Source organism: Cupressus sempervirens, chromosome 5 (genome assembly GCF_028749045.1).
Source record: "Cupressus sempervirens isolate cs-2001-9-10 chromosome 5, ASM2874904v1, whole genome shotgun sequence".
In the NCBI taxonomy this organism is placed as follows: domain Eukaryota; kingdom Viridiplantae; phylum Streptophyta; class Pinopsida; order Cupressales; family Cupressaceae; genus Cupressus; species Cupressus sempervirens.
This window is the reverse complement of record NC_143122.1, coordinates 219,254,932-219,269,640: the sequence shown is the minus strand read 5'-3', so window position 1 is coordinate 219,269,640 and position 14,709 is coordinate 219,254,932. Positions and strand designations below refer to the sequence as shown.

At 33.1% G+C, this 14,709-nt stretch overlaps 1 protein-coding gene across 2 annotated transcripts; it reads right to left on the bottom strand.

Moving 5' to 3' along the window:
- Positions 1-5,711: 5,711 nt before the first annotated feature.
- Positions 5,712-7,164, bottom strand: LOC149555215 (heavy metal-associated isoprenylated plant protein 20-like). 2 transcript variants are annotated; one of them, XM_089829293.1, is made up of 4 exons: positions 6,823-6,872; positions 6,670-6,774; positions 6,504-6,579; positions 5,712-6,400 (listed from the first exon to the last, which is right to left on the bottom strand). In XM_089829293.1, exons 2-4 carry the CDS (start codon positions 6,748-6,750, stop codon positions 6,105-6,107), a joined length of 453 nt encoding a protein of 150 aa, XP_089685419.1. In that variant the 5' UTR covers positions 6,751-6,774; positions 6,823-6,872; the 3' UTR covers positions 5,712-6,104. The 2 variants fall into 2 exon arrangements, with proteins under 2 accessions (XP_089685419.1, XP_089685418.1); XM_089829292.1 differs by having other exon boundaries at positions 6,670-7,164.
- Between the last annotated feature and the right edge of the window lie 7,545 nt (positions 7,165-14,709).

Here is a 14,709-nt window from a genome sequence, read left to right as displayed (position 1 = left end):
AGACTACTAAGTCTCTATATGGATTTCTGGCAGGAAACTAGTTGGGGCTGCTCTTAGAGAACCCCCTAACCAAAGCAAGGAGAGTTAGCTCCTTTTCAGTGTGCCTCTTTTTGGGTTTTTTTTTTGGTTAGTTAGCAGTCATTTAGCCCTGAAGGTTGTTTATGTTGATACTTTATGGATTGGTTTTATGCCCAGTAACTATTTTTGGGCTAGTTATATGTATAATGAAGACATTATTGTTGTTAGTAGTAGTAGTAGTAAAATTAGAAGAAGGTTGTTTACGTTGATACTTTATGGATTGGTTTTATGCCCAGTAACTATTTTTGGGCTAGTTATATGTATAATGAAGACATTATTGTTGTTAGTAGTAGTAGTAGTAAAATTAGAAACATCTTAATTTAGGGGATTTTGATATTAAGGAATGGGGATGGTTAATTTAATGGTATTGACTCTTAGCTAATTTTCATTTGTTTTTGTTGTTTTGGGACAACCCCCATTTTGGCTACATTTTAATATATAAAACAATCAATGGTCATGTGTAAAATGATTTTTTCATTGTACATAACATCAACTATGTAAACTCAAATTTCTAAAAATCAGTCAAACAATCAATTTCACATTAAAATTGATAATATTGACAAAGGATGAAACACAAGTCCCTCACTTAAGGTGAAGAAAGGAATAATACATCAACATAGATCATCAAAAGCCCACCAAAATTTATGATAAAAACATATTCTACATATGAAACCTATTTATATAGTTATACATAGGATATATGATTAGTAGTCTCAACTTTTGTGATGTGAAAAATATGGCTTACATTGTAGGATGACTCTCAATCATGCATGACAATTGGTTCTCCCTTGCAAATTTCACAACATTCAAACTCTATCATAACAAAGGCCATTTATATCACTACAAATCCCAACAAAAGTAAAAGAGAAAGTGACTCATTTGTCATCAAGAAAAAGGGGCCCAAAGAATTTTTAAAAATTAAATAGAAATAACTAGCTTTGATAAAAATTGATTGCTAAGTCGTTGGATATAGAAATAGTTCATAGTATGAAGATTGGTACCTTTTTAATCCTTAATCTTATGCAAAAAGTTTTAAACATTAAACTTAAAATAAGTACTTTTCTCTTCATAAATATGATATTGTTCCTTTGATTATTTTCAATGGCTCCTAAAAATATTCATATAATAATATTGGATTTGTTACTTGTTTAACATGACCTCTATGATACAACTAGGTTGCAATGTTTTTTATTAAGGCTAAAACAAGTTTTTTTATAGTGGACACGAAACACCATTTATTTTATAGAAAGATGTAACAATTAAAGTCTCAAAATGATATAGTGTTCTAACTAGCAAACACACCAACAACCACAACCAACAAAACCTAGAAAAAGTCAACACCAAAACCAACAACATTGAAAAAAACCTAACTAGAGCAATAAACCAAAAAGAGACAACAATAAGGTAGAAAAAGCTAGGCTAATTCTTCCACCTTTTCTTATAGCTCCTACTGAATGCTTTTGATATTCTTTGTGACCTCTTTAATATCTTTATGGTCAATCTGGATTAAAATCCTCTAACCAGGTCACATTAAAAAATTGTATGTAAACCTTTTACAAGGTTGGCTCATATCAGAGCTCACTTTAGAAGAGTGAATTATTTGAGTTTCTAGTCCCAGGTGGTTTTTCCCTTTAGAGGATTTCCACATTAAAATTATGTTTTCAATTATGTGATTGCTTATATGTTGCAAAGTTTATTTCATGTTGTATGTTTCACGTTACAACTCGATATAAACTAAATAGTTACTCTGATGCTTGGTACAGTCATAAATAATGAGATAACAATCTAAAGTAAAATGTTTATAAGTGAAACATGAAATGTTGAATGTGGTTGTCAAGCTTGAGATTAAAAAGTATATAAAGTTGAACTACTCCTGAATATTTTTTAAGGCTTGTGGGATAATTGGAGATAGTTGATTGACCCCATCTCCCTCTTAGTTATCTAACATGATTTTCCTCTAATCAAAATCTAAAATTTATATGTTTTTAGCACAACCACACATTGTGCTAAAAATTAATAATAGAATCCCTTTAAATGCAAAATTCCAAAAAAAACTTCAAGGAGAAAAAGAAACTTAGGATTGAAATGGATATACAAATTATGTGACCAAGAAACCAATGTGACATAATGTTCTTATAAAGATCCACCCTACTTTGGCATCAAGAGAATTCTTCTATAAAATTGAGGGATCTTTGAAATATTGGATATCAGAAACTGCCAATACCTACGCATGTGGTATGAGGACCAAAATTATTTTATAGTTGTAGATATGATTGATTTTTACTTAATTCATGCTTCGAGATGGCTAACAAACTCAAAAATGTATTGAAACCTTAAAGTTAATTCAAATTCATGCATGTTGGACTAAAAGGTATCTTTCCCTAGTCAATCCTAAGTGAGATAATAGGGAACATGAAAACTTGAAGGTAGCTTTGATTATTTCCTTAAGAAGTTGGGTGGATCTTGGGTATTATTATCGGTTACTTTAATATGGCACATCAAAATTAGTGATGATGGATTTGGATTATTTTTATTTTTTGTTTTTTGTTTTCTTCTCCCCATTGGCTAGAACATTATACAATAAAATTGTGTTATTTGGTTTTGATTTGAAAAACAAGAAATTCAACAACAAAATTTTGATATTTTGTTCTGATACCATAAATTGGGGTCTAAGGAAGAGATCAGCAAAGATGAAAATAATAAGTCTATGGGGAAAAACTAAGAGTCTAACTCTATAGATGAGAGGTCAAAATGCCTCTATATGAAGAAAGAAATGAGTATGAGGGAGGACATGAAGGATATAAAAATTAAAGAAGAGAAATTTAAGTACTTGGAAGCTTAAAATTATTGGATGATAGTGAGGACATTGACATAGAGGATGAGGAGTATGCAAAAGGATAGGACAAGAGTTATGACGAGGAGGAGGAAGATAGAAATGGAGGAATAGGAGGCACAAATTGAGGTGGACTTGGGCATGGTTAATCATAGCTAGAAGATTCCCACCAAGGATGAGACCCAGAAATAGGGGAGTCAAAATAACATTGTGGAAGAGCAGGATAAGGGAAGACTGAAATGGATTCTCTACAGGAAAGGATAAAGGAGATGGAATCTAGTTCAATCAACTAATTGGATAATACACAAAGAGATTTTGACTTCCTAGACAAAATGTTCAACGAGGTTATCACTAACATCAAGTTGGGAGTCATGGCTTCTACATTTTACAAAATTCAACGTGAGATGCAGGAAAGAATTGTTCTTGGATTTGTCACCGATAGGAGCAAGATGAAAAATGTAAGGGAAGCAAGTATAGGAAAAAAGGAGGAAAAGCAGGGAGCTAGAGACATCACCAATTGGCAGAATGAGCTCTACCAACTAGAGAAGGATTGGAATGCTATCAAGTAGGCTTGATAGTTATGTTGCTTTTTGGTTTCTACGCATTATGGCTATCTTTGGCTACAAAGATATTTATGTCTTTTAGAATAGTCTAAATGTTTTTATGTTTAAGTTTGATAATTGTTACAACAATGGTCTTTGTTGGCTTAACATTAGGAGACATATTTTTTGGTTTGATTTCAATTTAACTTTCTTAAATTAGGCTTAGTTCTATGATTTTCCTGAACAATACTCTCTTTTTTTATTCTATGAAGAATCATAGTGATGTTTGAGTAGTGTTGTTGTTATCTATTTTTGATAAATTTTCTGTAAGGTATAGGTTACATGGATGGTTTATGATGCTTTAGCCTAATGTTTGGTTGTAATAGCCCAGGGGAGTACTTACTCTCTATGATGGTTCTATGGGTTAAGGGCCCTTACCCTACCTCTTTTATCAAAAACATATCAAAGTAGACTATATATGTCATTTTAGAACATTATTACCCTGCCATGGGCTTATTTGCATAATTTGACCATATGGATCCATTTATGATCTCACTATGCAACTTTGATGCTATTTTTTGAAAAGCTTTATTTAGCCTTACATATTAACTCAAATTGATTTTAAATACATTTAAAAGATCTTAATAAATAAATAAATATCTTATATTCTCCTAGTGCATCTTGTTGTGGATTTTTTATAGGTTCTCCTACACCAGTTATGTTTTAAATTATTGAATGTTCTTATTATGTTTAGGATAGGGTTTAGCTTATAAATAAGTTTAGATCTATAATTATAGATATAATTACCATTTAGGGTAAAGATTGTGGTTGAAATTAAAATTCACATCATGGATAGGGATGAAGTGAGTATTTAGATTTGTCATAGTGTTAGGGTTTAGGTTTGGGTGTGAAATTATGGTTAGAGTTTTAGGGTATACATCATGATAATGGTTAGAGTTTGGGGTATGTTTAGTATAAGGCTTAGAATTATCAATAGGGTTATGGGTTTAGATAAAAGTACAATTAAAGTTAGATTTTGGATTAGGTTTTAGAGTCAAATAAAAACATATGAATCAAAGTTGTGGCTCTAGGGAGCAAACAAAATGCCATATTTTCTTTTTGTCTCCCTATGCATAAATACAAAATTGTTGAAAAGAACACACACACACACACACACACACACACACACACACACACACACACACACACACATATAGATGTGTGTACATACATACATACATACATACATACATACATACATACATACATATATATATATATATATATATATATATATATATATATATATAATTCAAATCCAGAAACTCTTACAGTTGATCTTTAATTGTCATTTGTATTTCTTCCACACAAGTGCATGTTAGTCACATGTAAAATATTGTTTCAACTTCTTCCTTTCCTTCTTCTTTCAATGAGGTCTAATCCTATTTGAAATATGAATCACTTTTTTTTGTTTGCACTACTAAATTTAATGACCTCATATAGATATTGGTGCCAGCTTAAGACTATGTCTATCAACATCCTTATATACATACATGCACATGCACATGCACATATACATACACATACAATTACAATTTAATATTGAAAATTAAAAAAATGTAAGATTTGATTTCTTTTAAAGTAATTTATATTCAAATAAAATAAATAATAAATATAATAAACATGTAAAACATATTTCTATTATGAATCGTATATAAATTATAAATAACTAAATACACAACAAACATTTAATTATTTTAAAAGATTCAAATATGACAAATACTTACTATTTAATTGTTTGGAATATACCACAACTTATGTTTTGATGCCACTAGATAGTCATTTCCCTTCAAATTGGTTTGATGCAACTAGATAACCATTTCCCTTCAATAAAGAATTACCTTTTAGTAAATAATAAAAGTATTTCCCTTTAACAGGGCTCTTACTAGACAGGCAAGTTTTGTTCTTATCTTCCTATAAAAGAAAACTATGTTTTGATGCAACTAGATAGCCATTTCCCTTCAGTAAAGAATTACCTCTTAGCAAATAATAAAAGTATTTCTCTTTAGCAGGGCTCCACTAGACGGACAACTTTTGTTCTTATCTTCCTACAAAAGAAAACGTCGTGTCTTCACACAGTCTCCAACATAACCATTCCAAACCTAATTGCAAATCCTACTAATCTCAACTAATCTGAAAGAGGAAAATGTCTTCACTCTTTCATTACAAAGTATAACAGAACCTGTTATTACAGAACGTTCCCAACAATCACAGAGCTGAGGAAATTTCCATAAAATTGCGGAAAATCTGCAATTTTTCAGATACAATAGAAAGCTCTAGCGCAACAAAAGACATTGGGCTTTATCAAGCTTGCCACTTCCATCTCTCTTTTCTTCTCACTATTCCTCTGCTTCATAGGGCTTTGCTTCTTACAAACAAACAAACCCATATGACATATCTTCAAAATAATTTATACTCGTTTGTAGAAACATACAGCATCCCTACAGTTACACTAACTGTTCTCTTCCCCCTGTTTTGGTAGAGCAGAAACAGAGTAGTGCATTGAAAACAATGAATTGAATTGGAGAAGTGAATAGTATAAAAAACTTGCTATGTACATAGTTGAAGAGAAGAGAGAGGAGCATCAAAGTCTACATGATTGAACAAGAGTTGGGGTTTTCGTCACTGAAGACAGATGTGTATTTTTCCTCTGGTTTCTCGGGGTTAGGAAATGTGGGGTCAGCGTTCCTCACATAACCAGCGGGGGCCTTTTTATCGTAGAAGCCAGCAGCATATGGAGACGATACAAGATTGTACGGTTTGTATGGCCAAAACTCCGCCTTTTTCCCCGTTTTTCTTCGGACTCTCTTCAACACCTTGTTCGGATCAACGTACCCCGTTACTGTCACTTTGTATTGCTTTCTATCCACTTCCAACGATGTTAGGCCTACGTTTGCACTCAAATCACGTTAATACTAATACTCACACACTCACTCCCGTGCAAGGATCAGATTTCAGTGAAAAACTTTTTATGAAACCCACCGCCTCACCTTTCATATTTTCAAGTGCCTTCCTCACTTTTCTTTCGCACCCCTCGCAGTCCATACGAACTCTCAACTCAACCGTCTGCAATTGCATAACGTGAGAGCTTAAATTAATTAATATGCCCACTTCGTTTGCTTAGGGAAATCTTTGGTATAAGGAAAAATGGGATACCTGAAATTGCTTAATCTTCTTGGGCCGGCGAATAGTTGCTGCTGCCTCCTTCAAGCTTTCTATAATAGCCATGGCACCCATCTTCTACGCCACTCCAATAAAGACCAGCCAGATGTTTCAAAAAAATGATGTAAAGAGTATTTTCTTACAGACACAAATGCAAAGGATTAACGTATATATCGATTAATTTGATGAGAAAAAAGAATGCTCCCCTCTCAATTTATAAGGGAAAAAATACAGTAATCATCTGTGTAAACACACAACTTCTCCTGGAGCTCCAACAAGACACGTGTCTAGCTACAAAAATTTCAAAATAAATAAATTCATATCGAGGCCTAGGAAAGTTATGTGGCAGACAAAAGTGAAGAACACATGGAAGGAGGAAGGGAGTCTTTGTTGATTTTTTTATTTCTTAGCGGAAGCAACGGGATTCTTCCACAAAGAGAAGGAATGATTACATACATTATTGTACATAGACTAGACTGGAACGCGTGATTGATGAGTTGGTTTGTTGGGATTAGCAGAACACAGCCGTTTCAAGAGGTCGAGGAAATGAATGGCGGTTGTTTTCAACGCATTTTCATGGCGATTTCTTCTCCGACATGATAATGTAACTGTCACTGTGCGAATCGGCTGCTTTTGCCTCAACTGACATTCTTCGCGTTGGGTTTTCCTTCGAATATGCCAGAATTTTCCTGCGATTCTGTACACTATAAGAGAACATACCCCCGTTTACATTATGTTAAAAGAGGCTGAACAGGAAAATATTGTTTTCTCACATGTTGCGTATTAAATAATGATAATAATAACACAGCCGTCTAAATTTGGGGTGGAGTCCAGTGAAATGAAAGCTGGCTTATCAAATCGGAGTGTGAGAGCAGGAGAGAAAATGAGTGAGGTTCAATGTAAATGCAGATGATATGGCTCGAACCGAGAATCCAATCCATGCGCGCCACGACTTGTAGACCGCGTTGAAATTAGTCTTTCACGATCCAATCGTGATATGGAAAGTATTGTTGGGATAAGATAATACTGATCGCTCCAAGATGCTTCCTTTAGAATATAAATTCATATCATGAGTTTTATCCGTCGCTAGGTTTTCAGTACAGGATTGAATTCGTCGCGCACTTCTATTAGGAATCTTGCTTGAGTGAGAAAGGGACCTCATTTCAACACTCGTATACGAAGGCCTTCAACTTCATAGATATTATTGTAACAAGAGCTCTGATAGAGCTAGAGTCCTGCCTATAGTTTAGTAAAAAGATAACTATCTATAATCTTTATAATAATTTGTATGAAGTTTGATCATAGTCTGGCAATAGATTTCAAGGATGACAATTATGAGCAAGATCAAGTCAACCAAAGCCAAGATTTAGTCAAACAAAATCAACTACTTCTTCAACCTAATATAGGTCACAAGAATATTCTAATCCTTATTCATATACCTGAAACTATGTTTAAAAAAGTAAATGAAGTATATAAGAAAATATCGAAACAATTTAGTTAGAAAATGAGGGTTAGACATTTAAGATAAATTAAAGAATGTAAGAGTATTCCAAAAAAATTTGAGAGATTGTTGTAAGTATTTGATAATTTAAAAATATTAGAATACATAAAATACAAAGACATATTTTGAGAAGAAATAATATGATTACATTTTACAATAATTGAATTAAATTATTAAGTTGTATCTTTTTAGAATTGTAATATAACAAATTAAAAAATAGATTTTAAATTTCAAAAAAGTCATTTAAAAAAATTAATTATATCATTTCTAAATAAAATGCATCCAACTAATTCTTGAATAATTTTAAATTTAAAAAATACCTTGAAAATATAAAATTAAATATAAGAAATTTTTTTTTTTTCAAATCTAACCAAAGTAAAACTTAACTTAAAAAATAGTATATATTTTTCAATTGAAATGTGACTCACTCTTATTTAATAGTCGGTGAGTAATAGATTTATGTTTTTAAAATATCATTGTTATCATGAAAATATTATATATGAACACTATAACTATTAGGAATATGTAAACATTATATAAATATTGTATTTTTATAATAATTTATTTTAATATATTTAAAGATCTAATTTAATGTGAAGAAGTATCTTTAGTGAATTTATTTGAACATATCAAGATTTAAGACTAATAAAATCAACAAAACTCTTAACATACATCTTTAATGCATTTAGAAGAGCCTTTGGTAATCCTACCTCCTTTGTTATGGTAGATCTATAGTGTACTCCAAGCTATCGAAACTGATAAACACATCCCCCTTTTTTACTCAACTCCCATATTTAATATTATCGCTAAGGGCCTGTTTGGCAACGAGAATACAAGCGGAATAGGCATATGTAAATTCTTAAAACTTTGAATTCCTCATTTGGATGCACCAAAATGGAATTGGAATACAAAGTAAAATAGGAATACGTATTCTAATTTTGGCCCAAAAATGGGGTTTTACAATTCCACCCAAATAGGTGTTATTGGAATATGTATTCCTATTCCACTTTTATTTATTTTAGAATACATAAATTTTGGGGTCCACAGATTTCCATCAAATATTGGCTAAACCAAACTAAAAACATGAATACGTAGCCCCATTTTCAATTCTAGAATATGTATTCCTATTCCCCTATTCCTATTCCCACAGTCAAACGGGCCCTAAGTGTGTCGCCATATGCCACACACATGGCAACATAAACATGCACGTGTGAATGAGCTAGAAAGGCATGATGATTATGGAGTTGTTACTTGTAGCACACGTTTCCTTTCTTTTTTATATTGAAAACATAGAAATTGATTGTGCCCGTGACAGAAATTGATTGTATATTTCTAGCTCTAAATATCTTTTTTGCCACTGCAATCAAAAATTTGGAAGAGGAAAAGAGATGGGTAAAAGTAAAATGAATCTTGCGAAACTTCCATGTGAACTAGTGTGTTCTTAGATTCTAACCAAAGTCCCTCAAAATGAAATAGTTCACTTCTCTGTGATTTCTCGAAAATGGTGTAAAGCCTAGACTCGATTACCCGATCTCAACTTTTGTGACAACTCTTTTGGCTCATTTCATAAAATTGATATGCATCTAGATATAATTAACAATATTATTTGTATGCAATCCTTTCATCTCGAGTCTTTTAAGTTTCATTATTTATGTGACAAGTATGAAGTTAGAATTGACAAATGGCTTTTAGGCCCCGTTTGGTTATGGGAAGACCGGGCGTGGAATAGGGTTTTTAGTGCCAAAACCAAGTTATGGAGGAAAACAGTGGTGTTTGGTTCATCAAACGCATAACCCAGTTTCGGGTTTCGTCTACCAATTTTGCTCAAAAATTGGAAGAAACTTCTTCCAGGAAATAGGTGGAAGTTGAAATGAAAACCAAGTTTTGGGTTTTTATGAATGCGTTTGAATAAATCGTTGGGTCCGTCGAATCCACCTTAGGTTTTTAGAAGAACAAATTGAGTTTTTTGGAAGATGACAGTTGTGTTGTTTTCATGCTCTGTTGTGCGAAGGCAAGGGTTTCTAGTTTGTTGTGTTTGTTGGGTTGTGGTGTGGCATTTGTTGGGCTATGGTCATTTGCTGGGTTTGTGGGTTTGTTGTGGCCGTGGCATTTTCTAGGTTCGTTGGGTTTCCTATGGCCGTGGCGTGTGGCCGTGGCATTTTCTGCGATTTCTCTGTGGCCATGGCTAGGGTTTCTCCACTTTGAACAGCAGTGACAACTTTAAACTGTTCTCTTCTCACACCCACCTTTGCATACTAGATTTTCTTAGATTTTTTTTGTTCATTCGAACATAATTGCATGTTGCAGGTCTGCTTAGAAAACTAGTTAAAATATATGCTCAGGAATGAGTCCCAGTATGTTTAACTGTGATTACTTGTATATATCATAGTTAAAGTTTTAATTTTTTGTACTCAGCAATGAAATTTACAAGTATATCAATAGCTTTTCTCTATACATAGCTGACCTATACATAGTTTATCATGGTTCTATTTCTATCTACTATCTGCTTAGCAATTTAGTCAATATATGTGGTAGTTGTTTGTTGCAAATCTATTTTTAAAATAGTCAATATGTGCTCACTAATAAATTCAAGTATAGTGCTATGAGAGATCAACACCAGTGAAATGAACAATTAAACTTTGTAACAATTTTTGGCTGTTTGTTTCAAATCTGTTTAGCAAAATATTCAATATGTGCTCACTAATAAATTCCACTATAGTGTTGTGAGAGATCAATACCAGTGAAATGAACAAACAAACTTTGTAACAGTTTCTTGCCAGTAATGAGTTCTAGTATGTTGTTGTGAGAGATGAATGCAATACCATTAAATAGAGCCAAGTCATAAACTTGTGCTCACTAATAAATTCCAGTATAGTGCTGTGAGAGATCAATATCAGTGAAATGAATAACTAAAATTTCTAACTATTTCTTGCCAATAATGAGTTCTAGTATACTGCTGTGAGAGATGAATGCAATACCATTAAATAGAGTCAAGTCATAAACTGTGTATGGATCAACTATGTATAGATCAATGGCAATTATGGCTTTTATCTATACATAATCAATATGTGCTTAATAATGAATTCCAGTATGTGCTCATGTGATTACCTGTATATATCATAGTGCCAATCAAGCAAAACATGGCAATCATGGCTTTTATCTATACATAGTTTATCATGGTTCAAATCTATTTAGCAAAATAGTCCAATATATGCTATAACAGTTTCTTTAGAATCTGTTTGACAAAATAGTCAATATATGCTCACTAATGACTTCCAGTATAGTGTTGTGAGAGATCAATACTAGTGAAATGAACAAGTAAACTTTGTAACAGTTTCTTGCCAGTAATGAGTTCTAGTATACTACCGTGAGAGATGAATGCAATACCATTAAATAGAGCCAAGTCACAAACTATGTATGGATCAACTATGTATAGATCAATGGCAATTATGGTTTTTATCTATACATAATCAATATGTGTTGAATAATGAATTCTAGTATGTGATCATGTGATTACCTGTATATATTATAGTGCCAATCATAATAGCAAAACATGGAAATCATGCTTTTATCTATACATAGTTTATCATGGTTCAAATCTATTTAGCAAAACAGTCCAATGAGTTCCAATATAGTGTTGTGAGAGATCAATGCAATACCATTAATCAAAGTGAATCATGCCAATGAAATGAACAACTAAACTATGGATATATCAAGTATGTATTGATCCATGCAAAATCATTCAATATACTTATGAGGTCATAAACTATGTATAGATAAAAGCCATGATTTCAAACTATGTATAGATCAATGCAGAAAGAAACTCTATTCCCATTGCCAACAATGCTACTTTTCATCTTCTAAAAGATGAGCCTCAGTTTTAGCGAACCCGACGGTTTATTAAAACACATTCATAAAAGCCCAAATTCAGGTTATAGTTTGTACATGTGTATGTGTACATACATACATGTGTATGTACATGTATACATGTTTGTACATGCATACATACATACCTACATACATGTGTGTGTACATACGTACACACATACATACATGTGTGTGTACGTACGTACACACATACATACATGTGTGTGTGTGTGTACATACATACATGCATACATTTGTGTGTGTACGTACATACATGCATACATGTGTGTGTACGTACATACATGCATGCATACATACATACATTCATGTGTGTGTATGTACATACATAGATACATACATGTGTGTGTACGTACGTACATGCATACATACATGTGTGTGTGTGTGTGTGTACATACACACATGCATACATGTGTGTGTGTGTGTGTGTGTAAGTACATGCATACATACATGTGTGTGCACATACATATATACATACATGTGTGTATACATATAGACAAATGGAATCAATATTATGCTTTCATTGGTATAGATAGATTACATGGAGTATAATGACACATTATTGTAATTTGTTCTTTATGGGCTTATGATCCTCAGTAGTTGGTATTCCTTGTTGTATTTGAATAAATAATTGACTTCTTAATGCAATGAGGCTAGCAAATAATCATGTTGTATCTCGATAGGTGATAGTTGATATCTCATAACTGATAGTGTTTAAATTGTCCACCTTTCAGGTCATTGATGGATCCTATGGAGAGTATAGAGGTCCAAGGAAGCATAGTTAGGAAGACCACATACACCCACATTCTCACAATTCCTTTTACTTTTATTGGCATAGCCAAAGTACTGGTAGCTCGAGAAGGTAGTCAAATGGGTAAACGAATAAGAAAAGGAAATTCCTTTTGTAGAGACATTATTCATTCGAATGAGGTGGATTGTCATGATCAGATTTAGATGTGCAGGGCAGCCTTCTTTTCTCTAGCTCATATTCTGAGGCTGAAAGGAAGCTTGAGAGATACGATCCACTTGAAGTTAGAGGAACAACTAGTGATGTTCCTCCACGCCCTTGGGCACAATCTAAGGAACCGCAAGATTGCCCATAACTTTGGGCACTCAGGAGAGACAGTCAGTCGGTACTTCCACAAGGTTTTGATGGCTATCTTAGCCCTTCACAAAGATTACTTCATACCACCTGGTCTAGGCACTCCTCCTGAAATTAGTGGGAAGGATCGTTTTGAACCATTCTTCAAGGTAAATCACACATTGTTACAAGTTTATTGTCTAGAATGTTGTCCTTATCTTATTATTACTTGAGCATACATTTGATTAGTGTATCATATCCTACAGGATTGCATTGGAGCCATCGACAGAACCCATATTCCAGTGCGAGTCAATGTAGACATACAGGGTAAATATCATGATAGAAAAGGGAACCTATCACAAAATGTTATGGGTGTCTACTCCTTTGATTGTAAGTTTCAGTATTGCCTTGCTGGTTGGGAAGGCTCTACTGCAGATAGCCATATTCTAGCCTTAGCTCTATCCAGATCAGATCCACTTGTAGTTCCCCCTAGTAAGCCAAATCACATTTTAATATACTCAAGGTTATGCTAAATGATTCCAGTATTAACAATATACTTTCTTTATGTAGGAAAATATTATCTCGTGGATTTTGGATATCCAAATGCACCTAGATTTCTCACTCCTTATCGGTGTACACGCTACCACTTGAAAGAGTGGTCAAGAGAAAACCCAATAAACTCTGCACATGAGTTGTTCAACCATCGACACTCCTCTCTTAGAAATGCAATAGAATGTACATTTGGTATTCTGAAGAAGCGTTTTCCAATCTTAAGACATACAACATCTTATGATATCATGACACAATCCTATATTGTTTTAGCATGTTGCATACTTCACAAATTCATTACGATAGAGGATGGCCTTCCATCAAAAGAAGCTATTGAAGAGGAAGATGATCGTGATGGGATAGAGGTACCACTGCTTGAGACATATGGGTTGTCTCAGGAGGATAGAAATGAGTGGGCCCAATTTTGAGAAGATACTGGTAGTTTTTTTGATGTTGATGTGTTATCATCAATTATTGCTTAAAATGTGTATCATCTTCAGTTAAATTCTTTCAAGTTTATTAAATGATAGCCTCATTGCATTAGGATGTATTAAAAAATAATATTTAAAGTTTATCGTCTTCAATTTTAAATGAAATACAGCAAGGAGTACCAAATGATGAAGATCATAAGCCCACTAGTAAGAAGAGAACAATGAATTCGTTGAAAATCCTATTTTTTTGATGTTACTGTTTGTTGCATTCCATTTAAATTTAAAGAGCAATAACTTTCAATTTCAGTCATATGATTACTTTAAATCGTAATATGTTTACCTATTCAATATGTTATCCTTGTTCCATTATGGTGTATTACAAATTGATAGTTAAAGATTTTCACCTTCAAATTTAAATGAAATATAGGAAGGAGTACACAATGGCATATATCGAGCTCATGATGAGCATGGATGGATCCGATCATGTGAACTAGATGTGTTCTCCCATTACTTTGAGTGATATAGATGGATCCCTCGCTATGAGCAACAAATCTTCTTCTTCAAAGAAGAAAATGTGGACAAAATCG

Bases quoted from the DNA above. Each gene is read 5' to 3' on its own strand.
- LOC149555215 (XM_089829292.1), bottom strand. From the start codon at position 6,750: ATGGGTGCCATGGCTATTATAGAAAGCTTGAAGGAGGCAGCAGCAACT. The intron at 6,580-6,669 runs GTATCCCATTTT...ATGCAATTGCAG, and splicing joins AGAAGATTAAGCAATTTCAG to ACGGTTGAGTTGAGAGTTCG. The intron at 6,401-6,503 runs GTGAGGCGGTGG...GTGCAAACGTAG, and splicing joins GGCACTTGAAAATATGAAAG to GCCTAACATCGTTGGAAGTG.